At 39.6% G+C, this 25,779-nt stretch overlaps 1 protein-coding gene and 1 pseudogene across 1 annotated transcript; both read right to left on the bottom strand.

The window, feature by feature from the left end:
* Positions 1–5,947, bottom strand: part of LOC128938684 (centromere protein J-like) — a 28,947-nt pseudogene extending 23,000 nt beyond the window's left edge.
* Positions 5,948–23,496: 17,549 nt separating this feature from the next.
* Positions 23,497–25,273, bottom strand: CCR6 (C-C motif chemokine receptor 6). The gene is made up of 2 exons (XM_054280482.1): positions 25,219–25,273; positions 23,497–24,582 (listed from the first exon to the last, which is right to left on the bottom strand). The coding sequence occupies exons 1-2, from the start codon at positions 25,225–25,227 to the stop codon at positions 23,497–23,499; spliced, it is 1,095 nt and encodes a 364-aa protein (XP_054136457.1). The 5' UTR covers positions 25,228–25,273.
* Positions 25,274–25,779: the final 506 nt, after the last annotated feature.

Below are 25,779 nucleotides of genomic sequence, written 5' to 3'. Positions count from 1 at the left end.
AAAAGCAGAACATTCTCACTGTACATGACCTTTGTATAAAACCTGTATTTGGAAATGCCCCCATTCTCACAGCAGTGGCACATAAGAGATCAGTTATTATGGAGCAAACAGAGTCAACCTTGATGTCTAATTTAACTAAGTGTCTTGAGACCTGGGCATAAACTATGACCCAGAAAATAGGTGGAAACAGAGGAATTCAGTGGGAAATCATGGAGGAATGGATTGTGATACAGCCCTTCTTCTTCCAATATCACATGAAAGAGCAGTGGAAAAATGTGTTAGCATGTAATGAACCCAAACAGAGCCCCCGTAGTATCTCTGTCCATGAGGATTTGTTAAAAACCAAAGTGAATACACCATTAGCAACAGTACCTGTTGTTCCTTCTGCTGTTTTTATATGAGAAAAGTTTTAAGTTGCTCTTCAACAAATTTTTCAGAAGTCTTCTGTCTAAATACCAGTTGCTGGTGTGATTTGCCTAGGCAAGGAAAAGAGAGGTACTTATTTGTAACATTCTTTAGTTAGTTTTCTTTTGATAATTTGTGTGGAGGTGATATGGAGTTAAGAACTGTAAACAGTCTCTGCAATTCTTTTAAAATGGGAAGATTGTTAGTAAAATCTCCCTATTGTGTGAATCCAGCTCTCACTTTAAAATATCCTGTCTAGATCAAGCATTAATTATGCTTCCAGCAAGCAAAAGTTTTTGACTGGTGTCAGCTGGTCCTTAGAAATAGGTAAAAAGTAGTCAGAAGAAAAAACATTTCAGTCATTTTCTTCAGAGCAGGGTTGATGACAATCACAAAGAACTCACTCTATTTCTGATAGAATGGCTTGGATTAGATGGTGAAGAGTGACAGAGTAGAAAAAAATAATGTCCATAATGTTGTAGAGGGTGATAATGAAAGCTGGCTCAAAATGAAGCATAGTACAGCATACATGAACATATTTCAAAGGAAATGTACTTGACCCTTAATTTAGTCACTTATTAACAATTTCTACTAAATATTAAAAAATTATTGGGTTAACAGAATTGCTGGTTGTGCAGCACATCACTGTTCTCCCTACACTCCATCTGTACCCAGCACCACTCTACCATGGACAGCCTTTTCATTTGTCAGTCTGTCTCTATCACCACACCATGAGCTAATAATATTAGATTTGCATGGAAAACTCTTGCTAAAGAGGACTCAACATTAGGCAATACTCATTTCAGTGAAGCTTGCTTCAAACCAAATATAGCCTGTTGCCACAGTGAAAATGCCATGAAGAGCTGGAGAACATTCTGTGCTTTAGCTTCAATCAGCTCACGGCAATGTCACAATGTGAACCAAAGCACAACAAGTAGGGGTGACTGGGAGACAAACTTCAGAAGCTCACTGCTGATCCAAAAATGCATACATGGACAGGGCCACTTGCCCAGACATGCATATGGTTCTGCCACATCTTCCCAGCCTTCTGCTCTGGAGGTCTCTCTCTTACTTCTCTGTGCAACTCCCCATATGGTTAACACATGAAAATTTTCATGACATTTGCTCTCAATCTGTGCTTTCCTACAAGTTTGCTGCTTCTTTTTTATACTTGATGAGAGGCTCAGCATGCCAAACACCTGCTGCTTCTATGTGCCTCAGTTGAGGAAAGATAATAACTCTGAGCATTTTTTCCATCACAAGTGCCAGCCCAGCCATTCTTGCCCATTGCGAGCAGCCCCACAGTGCTCTTTTGCAGTGTAGTGATGAACAAGATCAGAAAAGTGATCCAAGTTAAATGTTACACTTCTCTCCATATAATTTTAGTAAGGGTTACTTCACTGCCCTGTTCAATATATAGGCATATAAGAATTGGCCTTGGCACAGCTGAAGAGGCAGAAGAACAACAGGGGTGAATGAGATGCCATCATAAACTGATGGCCACTGCAGAAGTGATGGCATATCAGTAGATTTTATCTCTCCCTGCCAACTTTTGCCTTCCTACTATGCTTTGAAGGTCACAGTTACAACACCAGTTCATTCATATGGGCTAGATCAACACTCCATAATACAGAAGTAGATCAGCTGTCAGGCCATAGACCTGCCAAATTTCTGCCCATGCACACCTGCCAGTCTCAAGCAAAAGAAAGAGCTGTTGTGTTGAATATATAAAACAAAGAGTATATATACACCATCAAGGGAAAACATGTGTTTGCAGGCTGACTGACTGATAATTTCTCACCTGGCTTCTATATTTCTATCTTTCTCTCTATGCCAGAGTGAGATGAAGAAATCTCCTCCTTTACTTGTTCTCCTTGTTCTTCTTCAGTAGCAGAAAAAGTTTCAGAGAAATATATGTCTTTTAATTGACTGCTCTCTAAGCAGCAGGAAAAAGGACAATGTAAACAGTCTTTACAGAATGAATAAATGAAAAATAAACATCCTAAAATAATTAGAAATGTTTGTGTTTTCAACAACATACACAAGGTTCTGGTTTTTGAAAACATTTTACAGAATGCAATTGAATTAAGTAGGTGGAAGGATGCAATCTGTGGGAAAAAAATAGGGTTTTGATCCTCAAATCTAGGGCTGGAGTCATGGAAAGGATAAGGTAAGATGCATGTTCCCTGCCTATAGAGATTTGTAGTGCTTGCTTAATGTGTTCACTACAGAATGTGGCAGTAAGGCACTGCTAGACAGTACTGAACAACTTGTGTGTCTGTAATTATGTGACTTGTAAGCCAATTCATTAAAGAGTTTAATAACCAATATTTGTACACATGAGACTTTCTAACCAGGAATTTTCTATTCTATTTCACAAAATTGTAAACGTGTGCATCTTCCTATTGAAGCTCACTGGCTATGTTCACCACAAGAAGGCAGCTTCTGCTTCAATTATTTTTTCTTCTGAGTGTCAGCTAGTGGTAAGTTGCTCTTTCAGGTCAAGTTAGGGCTGACAACTGGAGCAAAAAGCCTTTACTTGCTCATTCATACCACATATTGTTGCTGTAGCAGGAACTATATAACTCACTTCATCATGTCAATGCAGCCAGTGCTATTGAAGTCCTTTGCAACGCACTGGAAGGAATTTCTGGTCCAACAACAGGAATACAAAAGTTTGTGTTCATCCCTCAGTCTTTCCCAGCTACACACCAAATATCCCCAAACATCTCCAGTCCCACAGAAGACAAGCAGTGCTGTTTCTGCAACCTTCCCGCCTGCCTTGCACCAGAATGTGGCTGAGGAGGCAGAGGTGACACAGGAGGTTGACAGCAGCAAGAGATGCAGAACCCAGGTGTCCCTTCTGAACAGGTCTCACATGTGGGGATATGCCACCTCCAGAATGCTTTAATAGGAGAGGTGCCCAAGCTCTTTAATTTTCAACCAGTGCTTCCTAGTGCAAGGTAAGAGCAATGTGTCAAAGCAGCTGTGCAATTCACTTTTCTTTTCTTCTCTTTTCTTTTGCATCTTGTCTGGAAAGGTTATATGTGGGGCTCTCTGTAGACTGAAGCAATGGTTCTGTGCTTATTCCTTTAAATAAGACTGTGAAATGTTAAGCAAACTGTTGATATGCTCATGTTTGTGTTTCCAGACTCATCACAACAGTCAGAGAAGTGTGAGCTAGCCCAGTCCTTGTGGGGGGATGGAATGTAAGTGCAGAAGGCAATCTCAGCCCTGAGGAATTGCAGCTGTACTAATTACCAAGGATTAGGAACAGGCCTGCCCTTAACAGGCCACAGCGGCGTCCAATAAGGATGAGTGCTATAAATGAGTGGGACAGGTAGTTGAGAGGAGAGTTGTGGTTTGTTGGTTGTGCTGTGAGGCGATGACCATGAGAAATCACCACAAAGGTATGTAAGTTTTGCAATAAGATAACAACAAGTTCCCTAAATGCAAATTCAACTGATGCATATTTCAAAGACCGTGCACTGACCAGATCTAGCTGGAAGTTACCCTGATATTATAATGCCTCTGCCTTTTCAAGCCTCAGTTTTACATGTGAGGCAGGCTGCAGTTAGCACTGCTGTTCATAAAAAGCAGTCATACCTCCTCCTGTCCTATTGTGCTCTTGCTGTCAGCTTCCTGCTGTCCAGTCTTATTCCACCTGTTTGTCAGCAACCTGGATGAAGGGATAGGAATCATCCTAAGCAAGTTTACTGTTGATACTAAACTGGGCGAATGTCTGATCCACCCGAAGGCTGTGCTGCCATTCAGGGGGACCTTGGTAGGCCGGAGAGTTGGACAGAGAAAAACCTAATGAGGTTCAACAAGGACAAGTGCAGGGTCCTGCACCTGGGGAGGAACAACACCAAATGCCAGCACAGTCTGGGGACTGAGCTCCTAGGGAGCAGCTCTGCTGAGGAGGGCCTGGGGATATTGGTGGATGGCAAGCTGACCATGAGCCACCTGTGCTCTCATGGCCAGGAGAACCTGAGAGATCCTGGGGTGCATCGGGAACAGTGTCAGCAGGTCCAGCCCTAGTGAGGCAACATCTGGGGTACTGTGTGCAATTCTGGTCTCCACAGCTTAAGAAAAACAAGGATTAACTGGTGAGGGTGCAGCAGGGTGGCCACAAAGGTGATGAGGGGACTGGAGCATCTCTCTTATGAGGAGAGACTGCAGGAGCTGGGCCTGTTTATTCTGGAGAAGCCAAAAGGATGGTGCCAGACTCTTTTTTTTTTTTTTTTTTTTTTTTTTTTTTTTTTTTTTTTTTTTGTGGTGTCCAGAGTCAGGACAAGGAGTAATGGACACAAGAAGTTCGGCCTTAACACTTCTTTAGACTAAGCATGGCAGAACACTGGAACAGGCTGCCCGGGAGGTCATGGGATCTCCCTCTCTGGAGGGGTTCAAAAGCCATCTGGTTGAGTTCCTGCATCACCTGATTAAAGTGACCCTGCCTTGGTAAGGGATTCAACCCAAACTGTTCTGAGGATCTGTCATTCTGTGATTCAGTGATTCATCCATGCACAGGCTACCTCCCAATCCCCCTCACCAGGGGATTCAGAAATACTGTCAGAAGTATTTCTGAAGCTCTACTGTACTCTTCACTGGACAATGGATCCAAGTTCAGTGTAAACCAGCAAGAAAATAATAGCTCCAAGGACGAGACCTGACTCTTTCAGTGAGAGTACCTGAGCTAGCTTGAAGAATATGAGATTAAAATTTCAATTGTACTGTGGGAGTGGCTCGTGGTATCACAGTCAGGTTTCACTATAGAAGTTCAAAGGAATCCAGGAATCTCTGTCTGGATTACATTTATATTCTCATCCTTTTTAAGCTGTTTATTCCAACTTCTTTATGCTCCTTTTTTCCCCGTTTTGAAATCAACTTTTGATTTCTTGCAAATTGCTCTTTTATTCTTTCTTACCCTTTGGTATTTTCCCACAGAAGACAAGGCTGGCAAAGTGTTGCCAAGAGAAGATGCCAAGTAGCAGCTTACATTGTTTTAATTCTCAGTGATGCAACTATATATCAGTGTGAGAAAAACCAAGCTTGCTGACAGAGAGCAGGCCTTCTTAGCTACAGAAACATGTTCTCACACCTTTGGAAGCTATAGCCACATCCTACTTATGCTTTTCCTCCTAAATATAACATATTCCTTACTTCATATAACTTAGCTTCCCCAGCTTAATGACTTCTCCATTTTTATCTACAAGATGCAAATTCTCTCAATATAAGAGGCAGGATGACTGGGATTTGAGAAGTAAAAAAACCAAAACAATCAAGTTTACAGTACTTTAAAAGCTTTTATTACAAGCCACCATAAAACCCAAGCACCTTCCCCTGACCTGCAATAAAATCAGTTCAAATCACTATCAAAGGCAAAGATTCACAGGAGTCGCACAGTAGACATAGGTTCAGATTTCCTTTCCAGCACTTTTTGCCCAGCTGGACCTGAAAGCTGCACGTGTTGTCCTGGGATTTCTGAACTGCTCTTGTTTGGCATGAACTCCCGGGATCTGCTTTGCCAAGCAGAGCACATTGCCAAGGGAGACCTCTGTGAGAATTCCAGGCTCTCAGCCTGGGATCAATTTGTGATGGGAAGTAGACAGGAATGAAAGTAGCTGGAAAGCATGGAAGGAGTGGCATCGTGGCTGCTAGGTGAGAAGGAATCCCAGGAGAAACAGAAAAGCCTAAAAGTAATCACCAGAGAAGAAAAATTAAGAGAAGCCTAAGACAAGTATTTTTGCATTACACTAAAAATCTCTTGCTAAACTGTTAAGACATGAAAAAAATGTTGCTTTTATGTTTCCTGGTGGTTTGCATGTTCAGAATGAAATAATGAAAATCTGCTTTTGTTATTTTATTTTAATTGTAAAACCTGCTTGCTGTAATCATAACTTGTAACAAAAATTATTATATGATACAGGAATGTTGAATTAAAGAGAATTTCCAAAGTACTCCTGAGCATGCAAAAAACCGCCCATTCACCCTAAGTCTTCTCAAGTCCACTAGCAGGTAAAAGTTATGTATCTGAAAATATTTCTGAGGCATACATTAGTGCAAGAGTGGGGAAGGTTTTCCTTTTAGCTCTGGATGGCTGGTTACACATTCTGTTAAAGAATTACCAGTGGAAAAAACATAAGCAGTTCTGCATAGGGACCAAAGTCCACATTCACTACTTCCAGGAAAAAAAACTCCAAACCACCTTTATGAAATAGGTTTGCTTTTTATTTTCTTTCTTGATACCATGAATCCTCTCTGTCCTGTGACCTAACTTCAACAAGTAGAAAGAGAATGGCTAAGACTGAAAATGCCTCACCCCTCAGTTAAGGCATTTTTTGGAAGAAAGCTGACCTGTGGATTTGAAACGTGTCTGGCACAGACTCAGGAAGATCCCAACTTACTACTCTTGAATGCTGTCTTACTTTTTTAAATGTATGGCAATATTAAAGCAACTACCTTTACCTTGATAAGATACATCATAGCCCTACTAGATCTTCATATTTTATGTCTTTAAAGCTTAATGAGACCAAATTCATGCAGTGTCCTTTGCTATTCTAAACCTACACTGCTTCCAGTAACAAAAGAGGACTTTGAGTGCAGTTTTTTCTTCCTTTTAATTCAAGTCAGCATTTTGTCTGTGGCCTTATGTGTTAGCTAAAGGTAGCTGGATATCCAAATGCACCCAAAGAGAATCCTATAAATATATTTCTTACTGTATGAGCTTTGTCCTGAGTTCATAATACTAATTGTACTTGCTTTCTTCAGAAATGCATTAAAGGATTCACAGCACTGGGGAAGGGGAAGAGAAATTTATATGATGAAGCATAGAAGACTTAAGACACTTTCCTTCTCACACTTCAGCCCTTCCTGAGAACTCAAAAAATGTGGCACAGCCACAGAACAGTTCTGCTCCCAATGAACTGCTGGCAGTAACAACAAACACTTTGCTAATTGTGGCATTTGGGCAGAGATTAATGAGCAAAATAATTATTCTGTGGAGGTTCTGCTTTGATTAGAAAACTTGGAAGCCACAGACTGAGTACTTGTTCCACCTGATCACCCCAGACAGCTTGATGACTTTTGCCTGCCATTTCAATGATGAAGGTTTCATCATCCTGTTCTTTTACTCAGAGAAAAGGCTTGAATTTACTCAGCCATAGTCTTTGTCCTCTCTCATTCTCAGGTTGTCTCCCTAGTGTAGAGCAATGGCTCTTGACAGCTAATTCACAGTGGCAAAGCTGCATCAGGACGTCTGGTAAAATGACAGCCAGGCCTGTTTGTGCCACTGCTGCTGTGGCTTAGCTTCTGGCTGCAGGGTCAATGGCTGAAATCCTGCTTATCCTGCCCCAAAAACCCTGATTGTCACACACCATCAAGTTTGAAAACAAGACCTTCAAACAGATCTGATGCTGTGTTCTTCCTCAAGTTTCTCGTTCCCTTCAGTCTCATGTTTCTTTGCACTGCTGGCACCATCAGGAAGCTCAGAAAGGGCCCCACAATGCAAGCAGACAGCCCAAGCTGCAGAAATCCTGGTTTTTGGTGATCTCTGTTGGAGTGGTGGTTAATCCTTGCTTCCCACCTGGTGCATCCACCCCAGCATACACCTCCTGTCTGCACACGTGCTCCACAGCTCTGACAGACACACAGCTTTTCCAGCTGCTGGGAACATGTTCAGTGACAGCCCCAGCTGACCCCAATGCTGCAATGATCTGCTTGTCCATTGTTCATTCAGCCCAATATTTTGTCATTCCTACAGAAGGTTCTCTGAACCCAGGAGGCTGAGAAGAAATGAAGCAAAGCCCCTTTTATTTTGTTAGCTAGCAACAGGTATTATACTCATTAGTGAGGTAGATGAAACTTGCTAAAATTTCATTTTATTTTATGAAAGTTATAATGTAAGGTCATATTTCCCTGAAAAAGTGCTAGCTCCAAGAGTTTCCAGGATAGAGGACAAGGGGATGGCCATAAACTCTTAGTTTTTATTGTTACCTTTAACTGTGCCTAAAGTTATGCCTATTTTCTTGAGTGCACCTTTGCAAGAAGATATTCCTCATGTCACAACTGAAATAAATAGAATTTTGGTTATGAATTATTCCATCCAAACTGGTCAAACTAGATGTGCTATGAAGTATTTTTATATGTGCATGGGGGAACAACAAAAGACACGGCTGTCTGAGATGACTTAGTCACACCCTTTATGATTAGAACATGGGAAGAACTTTGAAAAAAATATAGATTTTCAATTCTAAAAAGCTCTTGCTGGAGGACTCACTCATACTCTCAACCCAACCTGGGTATAAAGAAGATAAAATCCTCTCAGTCATACTGGAAGATGGTACCCTGATTGTCAGATCACTGGCAGTCTGCTGTGGGATGATCTTCCTCCTTAAAAGTGTCTGCTTCCATGCTCTTGCTTCCAAAGCCCATTCTAGGGAAGTGTGACAAAAGTCACCATGAACAAATGTGTCATACTGATACAGCAAAACCTGTGGTTTATTTTCTTTATCCAAGAGAGGTTTTGTTTTAGCCCAGGTTGAATGCAGAGTATCTTCAGACTCCAGAAACTGTACGCAAGTTGGGTGTGATTTTGGGGGGAATTTTGATGTTTGTTTTGTTTTGGGTATTTTTACTTTTTTTTTTTTTTTAAGTATAGAAAACAACACATGCCCACAAAAAAACCACTAAACAGTTCAAAGGCTCCAAGTTCAAATGGTGAGCAGTTGTCAGCTGCCAGCATAAAGGTTATGGTGTACAATAAGGTACAAATAAAAAGCCTGTTCATGGCTTGTCACACTGACATCACATTTTGTAGCAGGTGCATGGAAACTCCATGTCCTGGTCATGATTTCTCCAAAGTATAAATGAAGGAAATATAATCTCAAGATTAAGAATGATGGGATCTGGAAAGAGGGAACATTTGCCAAGAGTCTCTCTCAACAAGTACTTCTCTTTAGGCACCTCAGGTAAGGCATTATGACAATCTGGATTTTGTGAGGCAATTTCTAGACATCATAGTCAAGGAAAAGATATTCCAACCTTGACATTGACAGGGAGCTGTCTGAGTGACAAATGTGACACTCAGCTTTTATTCCAGCAAAAATAAAAGAAATTCCAGTAACAGTCCATCATAATTTACCTTCTTCATCCATTTAATGTATTTTAAGTTCAGAAAAGCAGGGGATGTACTCTTAAAACATGAGATTTCATACCTAAGAAATTGTTTAGGCTGGTAATTGCCTAGGCTGGTGGCTGACCTTAGTTTGTAAAAGAAACTGAGCATGAAAACTGGCTCTATGATGAACCTTTTCAATGTTTGCTTTCTCATTGTTGCTGGTTGTCAGGGAGTTATTGAATAAACAGAAGTTCTCTAAAGCCCTGATCCCTGCAGTTTTTCCTGGTCTGCACCTCTCAGTCAAAACCACATGAAGCCACTCCTGCTCCTGGCAACACAGCAGTTCCTCAGCAAATATGGCCAAATAAGTCAAAGTGCTCCCTGTGAGGCAGAAGTGCCACTTCTGCATGGTCCTGAAGTGGTACTTGGCACCACTACCTTGGCAGCCAGCAGGAGCAAGCAAGGAACAGTGGTACAAGATGATGATTGCCTTGTGAAGGGTTTGTGGGGAATCTCTGCTTTAACAGACTTTTTTAATTTAAAAACTATCACAAAGAGCAACATGTTTTTTCTCAAGCAGGTGCCTAATAAATATTAGACAAAGTAAATAAGAAAAATACTTTACACTTTCACAAGTCTTCCACCCTGGTGATTTTAAAACATTTGATGCATTAACTGGAAGTGTTAACCAAGTCAGCATGTCTATGAATGCCTGATCTTTTAATACTGCTAAAACCTCACAAATTCCCCTAAAAAAAAAAAAAAAAAAAAAAAGCATAAATCTAATTGAAAGTCCTAACAGTTTTAATCAGTCCCCAAAACAGCATTAGGAAGTTAACCCCATGTACCAAGGCCCCAGCAGAAGCCTGGGGTAGCAGAAGCCTCACAGCCAGACTCATAGCCCTGAAAAAGAACCACCAGTGACAGGGGCACCCAGGGGAATCCCCTTCCCATTCCACTCTCTGAAGGAGTTTTGGGAGAAGAATTTTCCTAAACCCTGAAGCAGTTGCGCAAGATTCTCCCTACTGGAGACAGCAATGAGAAGTTATGATTTGTAAATTTCTCTTTTGCTTTTTAAAATCATATTATTAACAGTGAAATAGCATCCATAAACTTAAGGCTTATAGATAAACAGAAAAAAGAGACATAAATCAGTGGCAATTTTCTTGTAAGTAGTACAGAATGTAAAATATCCAACAAGCATTGAAGTGCTGGACTTATCCTGCAATCACTGCATTCTCCAAAACCTTATGAATGATTTATCATTCTTCATCTTCACTGCTCTTATCCCCAATAATCCAGGCACAGGTCTTGATCCTTCTGTGTTGAAGTCATAGAACCCCAAAACAAAATTACACTTTATTTTATTTTATCTTATCTACTTATGCAAATAATTATGCAACAGCTTCATGTGTTTTATTGCCCTTCTTTAAACATGGACATGCATGGACTGTTGGAGCAAGTCCAGAGAAGGGCCACAAAGTTGATTACAGGGCTGGGGCACCTCTCCAGTGAAGGCAGACTGACAGGGATGGGGCTGTTCAGCCTGGAGAAGGCTCCCAGGGGAGACCTTACAGCAGCCTTCCAGTACCTCAAATGAGCCTGCATGAGAGCTGGAGAGGGACAAGAGAACATAGCGATGGACAAGGGGAATTTGCTTTAAGATAAAGGTTTAAGGTTAAAAGGTTAAGGTTAGATATTAGGAAGAAATAATTTACTTTTAAGTTTGGTAAGGCACTGGGACAGGTTGCCCAGAAAAGCTATGGATGCCCCATCCCTGGAAGTGTTCAGGGCCAAGTTGGATGCAAATTTGAGAAACCTGGTCTGGTGGGTGGCATCCCAGCCCATGGCAGGAGGTTTAGAACTTTAAGGTCCCTTCCTGCCCAACCCATTCTATAATCCTATACAATATAAAACCCAACAATAACATAAAACGGATGAAGTCTGGCATTAATTTGCATTAACTTGTGTCTGCTGTGGGATATGTCTAATCTGACCCAATGAAAAATACTGACACAATGCACAAATACAAAAATCCCATTAAATATTTTCTCTTAATAGTACTGAATAATTTCCAATAATACTTAGCTAGCCACCTGCTTTTATAGAGAAAAACAGAGCTATCAGTAATAGCAGAGCAATATCTAGCACATCACACCTCATCGTGATTTTATTGAAAAGCAAGACTGGTATCAACTAAACAAAAGGGAGTTCCAGATGGTTCCTAGAATTAATTAAATTTAGGATTTAATTATAATCTTCAAGTCTTTTGTCATAAGAGATGGACTGACAAATACATTTAGAAAGTGTATAGACTGGTCATGCTTTTTGAAGTTGTTAATGGGTTTGTGATATATTTGTAAGGTTTTGAGATTCAGTCTTCTTATACAATATGCATTTTTTTGATTACATAATAAGAAATCACAATTTATTTAAGGTGAGGAACACAGATATTTATTTGTATAAGGTTGTTATTTGCTCCATGTGACCACAGTGGCTGGTGCGTTTGAAAGCCACTCTTTGATAACTGATAACATTTATTACTATGATACTGTGACTACTGACATCAAAGAGTGGCAAATTATTTCTAACCTATGGCCAGTTCTGCATGTGTTATTTGTCTCAATATTTACTACTAGAACATCCATCATGCCACTGAAGTCAAGAGGAGCATCACTGGAGCCCTTTCTGTGTGGTGGAGTGATACTGTTCATCACTCCTAGCTGAGAGCAGCTTGGTTGAACTTGGCCTGCTGCAACATTTTTCTGCAAAGTGTGAGCACTTTAACATTGGCCTTACTAACATTTTTTATTCTTTCTCCAAGTGGATGACAGGTCCCCTCCTGGCAGGATGCTGTCAGCTGCTTAACTAGCAAGCTGGAGTCTTTAGGAGCAGCCACAAAGTAGAGCATAGACTCATTTTCCTCTTTATTTTTTTTAAATCCCTCCTTTTCACCCACCTGGACAGCTGTCTGCCCCAAACAGCCTGCTCAAGCATGTAACAGTGGTGTGACTTCCAAACTCAGCTTTATCCTGAGTAAAATACTCAATACCTTATCCAGTACTTTCTTCTGGCTTTTCGGATTACCAATTTCAGACTGAGCTCACAACTTCCCCTGTTTGCGACAGCACAGCTTGAGGTCTTGCTCTTCCTGAATTAGTACTTGTTACTGTGATTTGTTTACTAGTTTTGAATGTACACTAGTAACAACTTAGTAACTGTATCCACAATGCAGTGTAATAATTCAGCTGACATGAGCTACTCTCACTTAAGCACGGCTCATTTACTGTCTACCATTTAGAATACTCCAGCGTGCTTGAATTACATGTAATTTATCTTAGCCTCTGTAAAAGCTCCCATGGAGAGATTCCTGTTGCCTTGCATGCTGCCCATTCAAGTTTCACCACAGCAGAGTTATTGTGACAGTGGCAAACTTCCAAATCAGTTTGGTTTGGAACTTCTTTTTTCCTTTTTTACACCATGCCTCCATTAATTGTAGGATGGTTTGACCTGTTAAATATTATCAGCATTCTGAAAATGTTCCAAATTACATGAAACTAAAGAAGATCAGTCAGCATGTCCTAGTAAAGTTTTCTCTGGAAATGAAAAAGCACCCTACGTTTTTCCTACGGTCTCTTGTTGGATATATGCATTACATTTCTCTCACTGCCCATTTCCTATCCAAGCTTCTGATGCCAACTTTTTGTCCCAGAGTGGAGCAGTGGCTGAGCTGCCACATCATTAGTATCCATGAGACTAACATGGTGAGATGTTAGCAATCCTCTGGTATTCAAATACATTCATATTCAAGAAGAAAATATAATGAGTGATTATATAATGAGAGTAAAACTCAGTCAACAAACCACATGAAATCTACCCTGTTGTACTGTTAGTAAGGGGCTGTCTAGCAGAGGAAGTGATCCTGAAGTGACCTGCTGTCACTGTGATATTTTCTGAAAAATCACTTCACCAGCATTTCTTCTCCCGGGAGGATGAGAAGCCTCAGCTTCTCCATGTTTTACTGCTCCGGAAAATGGTCTGGAGAGTGATTATCCAAACATGTGAATTGTTTTTAATTAATGAGCAATCACCATCAGCTGTGTCAGACTCTGAGGAGTCAGTCATGAGCTTTCATTATCACTCGTTTAGCATTCTGATGTATCCTTTCTCTTTCTTTAGTATATAATTTATTTATAATATATAATATATAATATATAATATATAATATATAATATAGAATATAGAATATAGAATATATTATATAATATATTATATATTATATATTATATATTATATATTATATATTATATATTATCTAGAATATAGAATATAGAATATTATACAATACAACATAATGGAACATAACATAACATAAACATAACATAACATCATAAAATAATAAATCAGCCTTCTGAGAACATGGAGTCAAATTCTCATCTCTCACCTCATCCTGGGGACCTCACAACACCACAACCCACAAAGCCAATAAATATGAAAGAGCAGGATGCTTAGGACTTCTGTCAAAGAAATTTATGGGAGATAAAAGCTGGATGAAAATGAGACCTGGAAATTCACAAATTAGGAAGCACTACACAAGTCTACAAATAAAACATATAAATACATATATAAATATATACATAAATACACTGGTTGGTTACACAGAGTTTATGAAGAAGCCATGAGAACCATGTACAAATAAATCTGGAGAGAAAGTTCTACGTATAAAGACACTTGCCTCTGCAGTGGACTGCCACAAGGCAAGTGCAATTCTTTCCAATGGTTCTGCTTAATCCCTGGCAATGAAGTTTATGCGGAATTTTCTAGGTGGAACAAGGATCAATTTACCTATTGGCCAGTGCAGCAAAACCAGTAACTCCCTAAGACAAAACAAGTAGACACTGTTTACTGAGTAGGAGCAGGGAGGCTGGACCAGCTGACCCACTGTGGTCCCTTCTATCCTTACCCATTCTGTGACTGTTATCATTTAACCCCAAAAAAGAATAGTAATTAAAAGCAGCTTCAGAATGGATTTCAAACTTCCTCTTCTATTGTTGATTTCTATAAATTAATCCTAAACAGAAGAGGAATTCACCAAAGACCTGCCAGCAAATGAGCCTGAAATCGACCTGCAATGTTTTGTCCCTTTTGTTATATGTTGCTGTGTCTTAGAAGAACAGAAATTTACAGGTAAAAAGAAAAAGGGGCAGAGATTTAATTCTCTAGAGGCACTACTATCTGCTATGAGGAAAAAAAATAATTTCTGCTTACTGGACAATACTCTTACATCTGATGGAGAAGGTTGAACTAACTGGTAATGTGTGCTGTTATAACTGAGTTCAGATCCTCTGTTACACAAACACAACTCCAGCCCACAATGAAAAAAGATCTGACCCGGGGAAAAAGTAAAACATGTGACTACAGAGTTTGTGCTCTGTGAAATTATTCTCTTCATTTAAGCAGTAAAGAAACTTTGATTACCTCTACAAAGTAATAACATCTATTTAAGGTCTGACCTACTTGTGCATTCTTTTGGTGTAAAATAACAAAACTCTAGGATAGTACAGATATGACATTACACTTTCAGACACTTTGTGCATGTTGTAACCACCAGAGGGAAATCTTGCACCAGACTAAGTGTGCAAATAAACTAAAATCGAAGCACACAGATTATTTTTAAAAATGAAGCAATGAAAATAGTTTTAGGCCTAAAAGAAATGTGTACTCTCTGAACAAATCCTACAGGATTCTTAAGAAAGTAGCAGTGTCTCACAACAAGTTATGATATTAGATGTGAAATTTCAAAAGTTTGTACTCAAGGAACATTGGTACTTCTGTATATCCTACTGCCTACTAAACTCAAAATGAATCCTGAATCAGGGTTGAGTTTGGGGCTAAAAAGCGCAAATGGTTTCCAAATACGTCCAAGCATCCACCCTTGTGTCAAGATAGCAAAAGAGATTTGCAGACAGTTTTTAAGCTGGAGCAACTTTCTGTTTCTGAACTAAGTGATACCACATAATTGACTCAGTTGTTTCATACCATTGCATCCACTTTTCCATCTTGAGTGAAGCTCTCCTTGAGTGAAGTTCCCAAGACAAATGCTTTGCCTGTGCACCTACACCGGCTGTAGCAGACAACAACAGTAATAATGTGGGTACAGCTCACGGCAACAAAACTGACTTTCTGCCACTTACCACTAACCCCTACTTCCTTTGCAAGATGGATTTCCATGAGCAGTACTACTTTGACAGCTGGATCCTTGATTCTTAATTAGGTAAAGATATTTTAGAACCTCACTCTAGCATACTTTTCACACAATGCTTATGTTTATCTGCATAAGCTTAATGAGTTTTTGCAGAGTTGTATCATTACTACAAAGAAACAATATGTGCCTTTATGAAAATAAAGAACAGAAAAAGTGAAGAGGAATTAAATCCTCTAGTTCAAGCAATAAAGCCATCTTAAAACCATTATTTCCATGTCTTTCTTCAGTAACATGTTTTAAAGCCAAATTACAAATCAACAGATACTTATAGAAAACTTGAGAGGGATGAAAATTGTTTAGAGAGAACAACAGCAATTAGAAATAATTTTTAATGAATGCTGCCTCATGCAGCCTAAGACAAGAATAAGAGGTTAATGAAAACAAAGTAGAAAGTGTTTTCTACACTGATGAGTCTGTTAAAAACCCCCTGTTTTCATGGAAATCCCAGAGCCCACAATACTTTCAATAACAAACACTGTGCTCATGCCAAATTAACTCCAATGTAAAAAGTACATCGGGTTCTTCGATCTCTGCTTTCATTATTAGTATGTCTGCTGATATGGTTCTTTTGTATACGAAGTTGTTTTTGAAATGCAAACCCAACATATATATCCACTGGCCTGAAAATACCATAGACTGCAAAAAGCTTCTGAACACAGTACTATTTTTACCACTGTAGTTATGAGCTGAATCCAGTTTGAATCTAAATCAGAAAAAAAATAGGAAGCTAATACAATTTTCTATTATAATCTTATGAGAAATATTGTTAAAATACATTATAATTCACCTGAAATTACATTAATAAGATTATTTTACCTTTCATAAATGTTTCTCTTAGAAATCAAGCTATCAACCATAGATACTCCTAATTCATGCATTCTTCCCAACAGTACATTTTCTGTATCTTAGTATTAGTTTTTCCATTCTGTATTTCTGTAACTGAATACAGTACCTAGAAATTGTTTTTATAAAAACATTCTTGATCTAACAAAAAAAAAAAAAAAATATGTGGACTAGAAGCAAAACTTGTTTTGACACCTACAAGAAATTCATACATTTAAATCCGAATAGCAAAAAGATGAGCAAAGAAAATCAAGAACAGCAATTAGAGTTCCAGTAGTAACTACTTTAATGGCTCCATATTTTTGTAAAAGTTTTTCAGAAATGGGACCAGAAATCACAATATAAGCAGTATCTGGATGATCTAATCCAGGATAAGAAACAAACAAATGAAAAAATGACCAATTTTCTGATAATTAGATAGCTTTTTACTTTATAATTCCTGAACACTACATAGGACTAAGCACAAATACTTCAGAAATAATACTACCATGCTTTGTCCTGAAGCATCACAGCTGTCTGTGGTTGCCATAAATCCAGATCACTTATTTTCTATTTTGAAAAATACTTTCATTTCAGTGTTCAGCCACTGCTTCTTGTGGAAGAAGCTGTTGTTCTCTACTTCCCCTGATCCTCAGTGAATCACAAATTCATAAATTAAATCCAGTTGTTGCAAACAAAATACATTAAATACATATTATACATATTATTACATCAATTTCTCTTGACTTTAATAAATATCCGGGAATGATAAAGCTACAGTAAAATGAAATAAGAGCTTCAAAGACTTTTTGTAGAAGAATATTAATCTGACTTCTTTAGCTGAGCCTAATATATATAGGCCAAAATTGATACTATAATTTATAATATTTTAATGTATATTTCTAACACAAAGGGAGTAAATGTAAATGAAAGATGAAGATTTCATTAGAAATATGAAAAGTGCATCAGTATTTACAGTTGGGTTACATAATATCATCAGTTCAAAGAAAACTGACTATCAATATCAGCTAGAAATTTGCAGAGGCAAAGGGTTTTTTTGTAGGGAAAGTGGCCCTGACTTGGTGGATAAGAATTTTTACCTTCAAAATAGCTTTTTAATTACTAGATTTTGTGTTCTAGAGTAAATAAAACTTAGATGCTTTTTGACTTAGATTAGGCAATGGAGTTCATTCAACCAAAAATGAAGAAATTGTTTTAAGGAACTCATCATAAAAGGAACTGAGCTATGCTCCAAGTGGTGAAGAGAACAACACTGCTCAGTGGTCACATCATTACCAGCAGGTCTTGTGTCATTCATCCACACTAGAGGAGCTGTAATTTAATTTCCTCTTCAGCCTGAAGAACATGCAGAAGAGAAAAATGATCTACCGGTGTAGGAGAATTTGATGGTGAAATTTTCACCCTTTTTTTAGCTGTACTTTGCACAAATTTTTCAAGGAGGCTATGAGACTTAACTCACAAGGCGTAACAAAGGATTGGTGCCCCCTGCCATAGGAGGCAGTTGGAGGGAATTACCCTGATTACTTGACAGCAGCATAAAATGTAGGTTAGGAACCACTTTCAGCGGTTTTGTGAAATCATTTCCTTGGCATTTGTTATGGTATCTGAAAACTAACCAGAAATGTTAAAATATTTTAGATGCTTCATGAGACAAACTATTTTGACGATTTGAAACTGTTATCATTTTCGCTTAATCTGAAACTCTTTTTTCAAATTTGTCCAAATTTTTAAAGCTTCAAATACCATCTCTTGCTACTCTGTAGCAAGAAAATTTCCCCAGAATTTCCACAATTATGAATAACAAGATAGCCCTACAAAGATCCAAAGCAGTTATATCTGTTATGAACTTAACCATCATTAATAATCTTCCATAGCAAGATGTTCTTCTCTAGACTGTTTTTTCAAGTTTCCCTTCAGTTTCCACTAATCATCACCAAATGCTATCTACCTTGCTGTATAATTTAGATTTTCTTTCCTTTGCCTTTCCTTGCTAGAAGCAAGGCACAGGTGGCTCTGAACTTATCTGCCCACTTTGACTCTCTTGCAGGCTCACCAATTTATAGTAATCACTCTTCTAAGAAATGCAATATGTAAATAGAAAGGACACCACATGAAATTTAAATTTCACCCTGTGAAGAAAGTTGTCATTTATTGTGGGGAGAAGAATAATAAATCAGGTTCACTTTCATGAATGATATCAGAAAACAGATTTAGACTGTCTGCACTGACTTCATTTAGCAGTGTGCACTGATGACCTATGTCCTTCTAAACTGCGAGAACAGGAAGCATCAAGCAAGGCCACCTAAAGCAGAATGGAACCTGCCAACAAGAGAGACCTGTAGGTCCAGCCAATACCACAACCCAGCCCCAGTCCCCCGCTGGAGTAAGATATGAATCAGCTTCTCAAAGCTTATCAGCCACATCTTCTTTGTGCAAAACATGGTACAACTCTGCATATGTCCTTCTCTCTTTAGATGTGGCAAGAAACAAGAACCTGTGCAAAACCAAGTCTTATCTTCCCAAAAAATCCCAGAGGAGTACCTGCAGTGAAAAAGAAAATCTTACCATATGTTTGTCATACACAGCTAAAACAGCACAGAGAAAATCATAATAAAATGCAGTATGCATTGTAAGCTTTGAAATGTTGCTCTCTAAGCATTAAAAGGAACATCAAGTTCCCAGGCTCCTCTAAATCTGTGCTCTTTTCATGCCCTGAACTACAATATCAGCCCCAGCTTATGAGCCTGCTGACATGGCCACCAAAGGCATCATGGAATATCTGAGAGCCCACCAGCCACATCCACTGGCCAGCCTGCTGCTATGGCCATCTCCTTCTGGACATTGAGCAGAGTAATTCTTCTCTTCCACTGCTTTTTCTCTGAACTGGTCTTTCTCTTTTACCTTATGGTAGATTTCACAAAAATGTCAAGAAGGTATTACATATAAATTAAATTTCTACCCTTCCATCCTGTAGTTACCCTCAAAGTGTATGTAAAAAGGCTGGAGCAGTGGTTCTCTCTGCACATCAGCCCCTTGGGAGATGTATTGAGTTTGTGTGGTCAGGTTTTGGTAGTGCAGGAGCTTTAAGGGTGGCTACTCTGAGAAACTGCTAGAAGCTTGCCCCACATCCAAACAAGCCAATGTCAGCCAGATCCTCCACGATGGACCCACTTCCAGCCAAGACTGAGCCCATCAACCATGATAGCAATACTAAATAGGAAAGGAAAAGTTATTGGTACAGAAGTAATTGCAGACAGAGAAAACAGAAGTAAGAATATGTGAGAGAACCAACACTGCAGACACCAAGGCCAGCAAAGAAGGAGGGGGAGAAGGTGCTCCAGGCACCAGAGAAGAGATATTTGCAGCTCATGATGAAGTCCATGGTCGGGCAGGCTGTCTCCCTGAAGCCTTCAGAGTTCCACAGGGGCTCAGAGATTCACCTGTAGACCCTGGGGGAGCCCCACATGAGAGCAGGTGGATGCTTGAAAAAAAGTTGTGACTTTGTGACTCTGTGGGAAGCCCAGGCTGGAGCAGGCTCCTGGCAGGGCCTCTGGCCCTGTGGAGAAAGGAGTCTATGAGATCTGGTTTCCTGGCAGGACTAGTGACCTCACAGGGAACCCATGCTGGAGCAGCCTTTTCTTGAAGAACTGCAAACCATAGAAAAGGACCCACACTGAAGAAGTTTGGGAAGAACTGCAGCCCGTGGGAAGAAGTCATGCTGAAGGAATTCATGGAAGATTGTCTTCTGTGTGAGGGACTCCAGACTAGGGCAGGGAAAGGACTCCTCTTCCTGAGAACGAAGCAGTGGCAGAAACAGGCAATGCGATGAATTGCCTGTAATCCCCATTCCCATCTCCCTGCTAGCTCTGGGGAGGGAGGTAAAGCATCAGGAAAAAAGTTATGTCTGGGGAGGAAGATGGCTGGGGGAAAGGTATTTTTAAGATCTGTTGTATTTTTCATTATCTTACTCTGATTTTGACTGGTAATAAGTCCAATTAACTTGTCCAAGTACCATGATAGCAATCAGTGAGTGATCTCTCCCTGCTTTTATATGAATTCATGAGCCTTTCTTTACATTTTGTCTCCCCTGTCCAGTTGAGGAGGGGAGTGATAGAGAGGTGGATGCTTGCCAGCCAGACATGTCAAACCATCTCAGGAATCCACCCTGTCCTCTACCCCCATCTTTCCAGGGACAGAGCACTCATTCATGGCAATCAAGATTTTGGATGCACCTCAAGCAGCACATTTGCCAAGGACTTGGCACCAGCAAAATTTGTGCTCCAAGTGCTGTTTTAGTCCCACATGCGTATCATACTCCTCTTCACTCAGCAGGACTTCTCTCCCATATGCACTGGAGAGTAGCTGGGTGCATTTTCTACTCTTCAATGTCATTTCCAGTGAACATTTTACCCTCACACAATCCAAAAGCTGTGCTGCTCCTGCCTGAGGCAGCTGTCCCACGCCACCATTTCCAGCTTGCCTGGGTCCCTCACCATTACGAGGGGCTGGCAAGGCCCCAGGCTGACCCTGCTCTCCGGGGAAGGCCCAGGTCCTCCCAGGCCCAGGTCTTCCGGCTTCTTCAAAGCAAGACCCCGCTTTGTTCTCTTTCTCTGTCCTCCCCATGAGGGAGGATGCTCTTTCCCCTGACCACTCCAGAAAGGTTATGGCACACTTTCCCTGCCCTCTCCCGGGTCCATCAGCAAGTCACTGCTGGTGGGACTATAGCTGTGCTGTGAGGGCCCCAATGAAGGAGGAGTGATGAGGAGGACTCCATTTATATCAGAAGGCTAATTAATTACTTTATTATACTATATTATTCTATACATCTAAAACTGAACCTGCCAAGCACTCAACCTTGCACTCAACCCTGCTCTGCACTGCACTCAATCTCATGATTGTCACCCCACAGTCCTGACACACACACACTCTTGGTCCTGATAGGCCAAGGAAACAAAACACCATGACTTTGGGTAAACAATCTCCATGTTGCATTCCACTTTGGCACAACACAGGCGCAGCAAATGACAAGAATTGTGTTTTCTTTCTCTGATGTTCAGAGAATGTGAAACCCAGAAATATTCTTCGGAAGACTCGTGCCTTGCTTTTCTCTGTGAAGAGAAATGTGGGGCTACAGTGGGACATTGCCCAGTCAGTGACTGTCCCCTGGCTGCTGTCTGGCCCCTGAACCCCACTGGGGCAGTGTTTGTGTTGTTCAGAGGCTGAAGGCCAATGCAGGCATGGCAGTGAGGTGGCGGGAGGCGGGGGTTACACTTTGGAGCTTTGGGAGGTTCTGCCCAAGAGCCGCTGCAGCTGCTTCAGCTCTCAACTTCCCACCCTGGGGCACATTCCCTCAGGGAGCCCACGATGGACAGACTGTACAGATGTGACAGATTTTGCATGGGGTAAAAGAATGTTTCATGGCAACACAGGTAGAACAGAACTCTTAGATATGAGGGGATTTTTTCCTTTTCAGTTACAACTTTTATTTGCTGACTTCTCTTCCAGAAAATCATCATTGCTATGTACAGCAAATGCATGCATCTGTATTTACATAATTTTCTATCATATTCTTGCAAAATTGCTATTCAGTTATGATACATATATGCAATCCTTGTCACATCTGGTACTGATATTTAAAAACCTGACATTGGAGTGGAAACAAGGATGGATTGTACCAGCCAAGGCAGTACTAGTTTCATGTGCCCTGTTAATGATTTCCTCAAGGGATCTTCATCTCCTGCTTCTGTCTATCTCACTGTCCCACAGTGATTGCAACAGTGGTAAAGCTCACTCAATAAGCAGAAGATCCACTGAGGATTTGCTGAAGAGTCAAGGCTGAGTAAAACAAATTGCATTTATTATAAATATTCCTAAATTCATAGTGAGTCAAATACTGCCTCAGTAAAAATTTTGGCTGAATTACATCAGATTCTGCTCTTTTTTTAGACAATAACTTCTAACTAACTTCTGAAACTATATATGTGCATATTTGAGCTGGTAAATGCATTCCTAAGGAATCTTTGCTAGCGGTAGCTAAATACAAAGAAATGCTTCATATTTTGTCACTTATCACATCCCAAAAAATTGTGTTGGAATAATTGCAGTTTTATCCAGTTAGTTGCCTTTTAAAAAATAGAGTGTGAATTTCAGCTAGAAAGAGGCAACTTTTCACAGAGATATTCATCATGTTATCGGCTTTGTTGGATTCCAGCATCTGAATCCTGTGCCAACAATGAGAGGAAACTCTAGCAAAGCTTCACTCTCTGCTCAGAATAACATTGGTCAAAGATTTATAAGACCAAGCACTCAGCTATGTCAGCAGTCCTGAGCCTGTTTTTTTTCATTTTGCAGTTTGCATTCCTTGTCATGCTTTCCTCAAATGCCATCTCTTGGGGTTAGTATTGTCACAATGTGACCTGTCTGCAATATAAGCCCAGTGGAGAGCTACACTTCACTAGGATTTCCAGGCAGAAGTAATTAACAGAAACAACATAAATGTAAGAAAAAGCCTAGACACAACCTTATTCATTTACTTATTATTTTGGGGATATTTCAATGTTGTGGGACAGATGAGATGCAATTTTTCCTTACACAATGACAAGGGTTCCTCTTTAAATTTCACTTTCTTTATAATTTCTAGAGGATGTAGTTTAGAAGAGCATTAAGAGAAGTGAATATCTTTAGTTTTGCACAGAAGAGTATTATTCCTTTATCTAAATTAATTTCCTGAAAGAATGGTGTAGATCAGTGGATCTCATTTAGAGGCACAGAGAAGCTCAGATGACTTGCTGTCACATGCACAGTGACATTGGTTTAGGTTCCTTGGTGAGAAAACTCCTTTAGTCCTAATGTTGTTCAAATTGTATTATATAGTAAAAGATGATCCATTGTCAGTCAGAATTTCACTAGTCTGTCTTGAATGATAAGTATCAGAGTTTGTCCTTGAACTACGTTTATTGTCTTTCTTGTGTCTCTTGCACCATAGGTCCTTCATTAGCTTCACAAAATAACTTCTGAACTTCACTCCAATAAATGCATAGAGCACAGGGTTCACACAGCAGTGTAAAAATGCTATGGCTTCAGTGGTGTATTTTGCGTAAGCCATTATCTTGTCACTGTCACAAGATTTGTCAATCTTGCCCATGTTGACAGCTGTTATGAGAAGAACAATGTTATAAGGTACTTGGCAAGCTAGGAAAACAGCTACAATTAATACAATCACACGAATTGCTTTGTTTCTTTTGGAATTCTGAGCTTGTTGTAAGGATTTGACAATGAAGGTGTAGCAAAAAAGCATGAATATGAAAGGTATAAAAAATCCAAATGCAACTTGTAGCCATAGCAGCAGCGATTTCAGCGTTGTGCTTTCAGACATTCTGGCAGATCTGTGATCACAAATCTCTTTGGTTTCATTCATGGAGAAGCTGTAACTTTCATTGTACAGAAAAGACGGACTAGAGATTAAAACTGATGATATCCACACTGCCAAACAAATGAGTTTACTATGTGCAAGAGTCCTTGCCCTGAGTTTAAAGGACTTTGTTGCCTGTACGATAGCAATGTACCGGTCCACGCTGATGAAGGCCAAAAGCAGCATGCCACAGCTGAAGTTGATTGCATAGATACCTCTAGTCATTTTGCAAATGAAATCACCAAAAAGCCATTCATCAGCAGCGTAATTCACTGCCCACAGAGGAAGAGTAAGAACAAACAGTATGTCTGCTATGGCCATGTTGAAGAGGTACACGTCCGTCATAGACTTGGCTCTTTCATATAAAGCAAAGGTCATCACCACAAAGATGTTGCCAAAGAGGCCGATGATACAAATCAATGAGTATGCAATTGGCAGAAACGCTTTTGTGAAGTTCCTGACTTCCAGCTTAGAACAAGGTGGCATGATCAGAGAAGCATAGTCTGAATAATAGGGGTAATCTGTGGTACGAAGGTCTGTCTGTAGCAAAGGAGAACACCAGTCAACACACAGATGTTAATCTTTATCTTTATGGTAGAAACATTATAAATAACTGGCCACACATTCCAATTACAAATGCATTTAACACTACAGACAAGGCTCGTAAGAACTATCTAGGCAACTTCATTAAATCGTACTTAAAATACAAATGTGGAAATAATCTTTTTGCATATCACAAAGGCCCTAATATTTAAATACATTGTGCAGAAAGGACAAGTCTGCTGTCATAGAAGACTCTACAGTGTAAAATTCTGAATTCAAATTAGGCTAGTCTTCCTTTACCATCACACAAGGCAAACAGGCCTTTCTAGCATGCTATGCATTTCATACTAATGTAGCTGACTAAACCAAGCCCAAAACTGATTACTTCTCTCTACCAGCTAGAGAGGCAGTCTATGATAGCTAGCCTGACATTTACCTGAACCACAAACACCACACCTGTAGTGAAAATCCAATAAACAGTGTGCTTTGACAGTGAACTCTGCCGACAGAAACATCTTTTCAGATTTTCACTCCTGAAATTACAGTGTTTGGATCTGCAGCCTCAAGGAACTGGATCTTATAGAGTCATTGTTTTATTGCTATACGAGCACAGTTTATCAATTAGGTACTTACAAAATTCATTTTGGCAGTACACTTCTCAGAAAAATATGTTGAGAAGGACCTCAAAATATTTTCCCAAGTATTTCTGAAAAGAAAATAAAGTAGATTGGATCAGAAAACCAGCATAAGAAGTCTGAACAAGTAGAAAAACAAAACTGGGAATAAAATCTACTCAAAACAGAATCTCATCACTGGAGCATGCTAACAAATCTCTACAAAATGTGCAGTTGTAGAAAGAGAATAGGTTTTATCAGTATTATTAAGAGCACAGACTTAAATATTGAATGTTTTTTCATAGGCTAATAGATGACATATGAGAATATGTGACCGCTATTTCACATTAAATTTGCACACAAGAAATTAGAATAAATTAAATTTTATTTTGAGAACTTCTGTATGACAATGGCAATCCATGTATTGAGGGAAATATGGAAAATATAAACAGCACTCCCTTAGTATACTTCATAACAGTAATGCAAAAATTTACCCTTTTTCCCAGTCTGACCCTTTATCAGTGTCTCAGCACTTTCAACATATTATTTGTCCTTTTTTATTACACTAATGAAGTAATAG

Source organism: Melozone crissalis, unplaced genomic scaffold (genome assembly GCF_028551555.1).
Source record: "Melozone crissalis strain CALT ecotype California unplaced genomic scaffold, PUWL_Pcris_2 ptg000027l_1, whole genome shotgun sequence".
Classification (NCBI taxonomy): domain Eukaryota; kingdom Metazoa; phylum Chordata; class Aves; order Passeriformes; family Passerellidae; genus Melozone; species Melozone crissalis.
The sequence above is the reverse complement of the archived record's forward strand: the minus strand, read 5'-3'. Positions and strand labels throughout refer to the sequence as shown.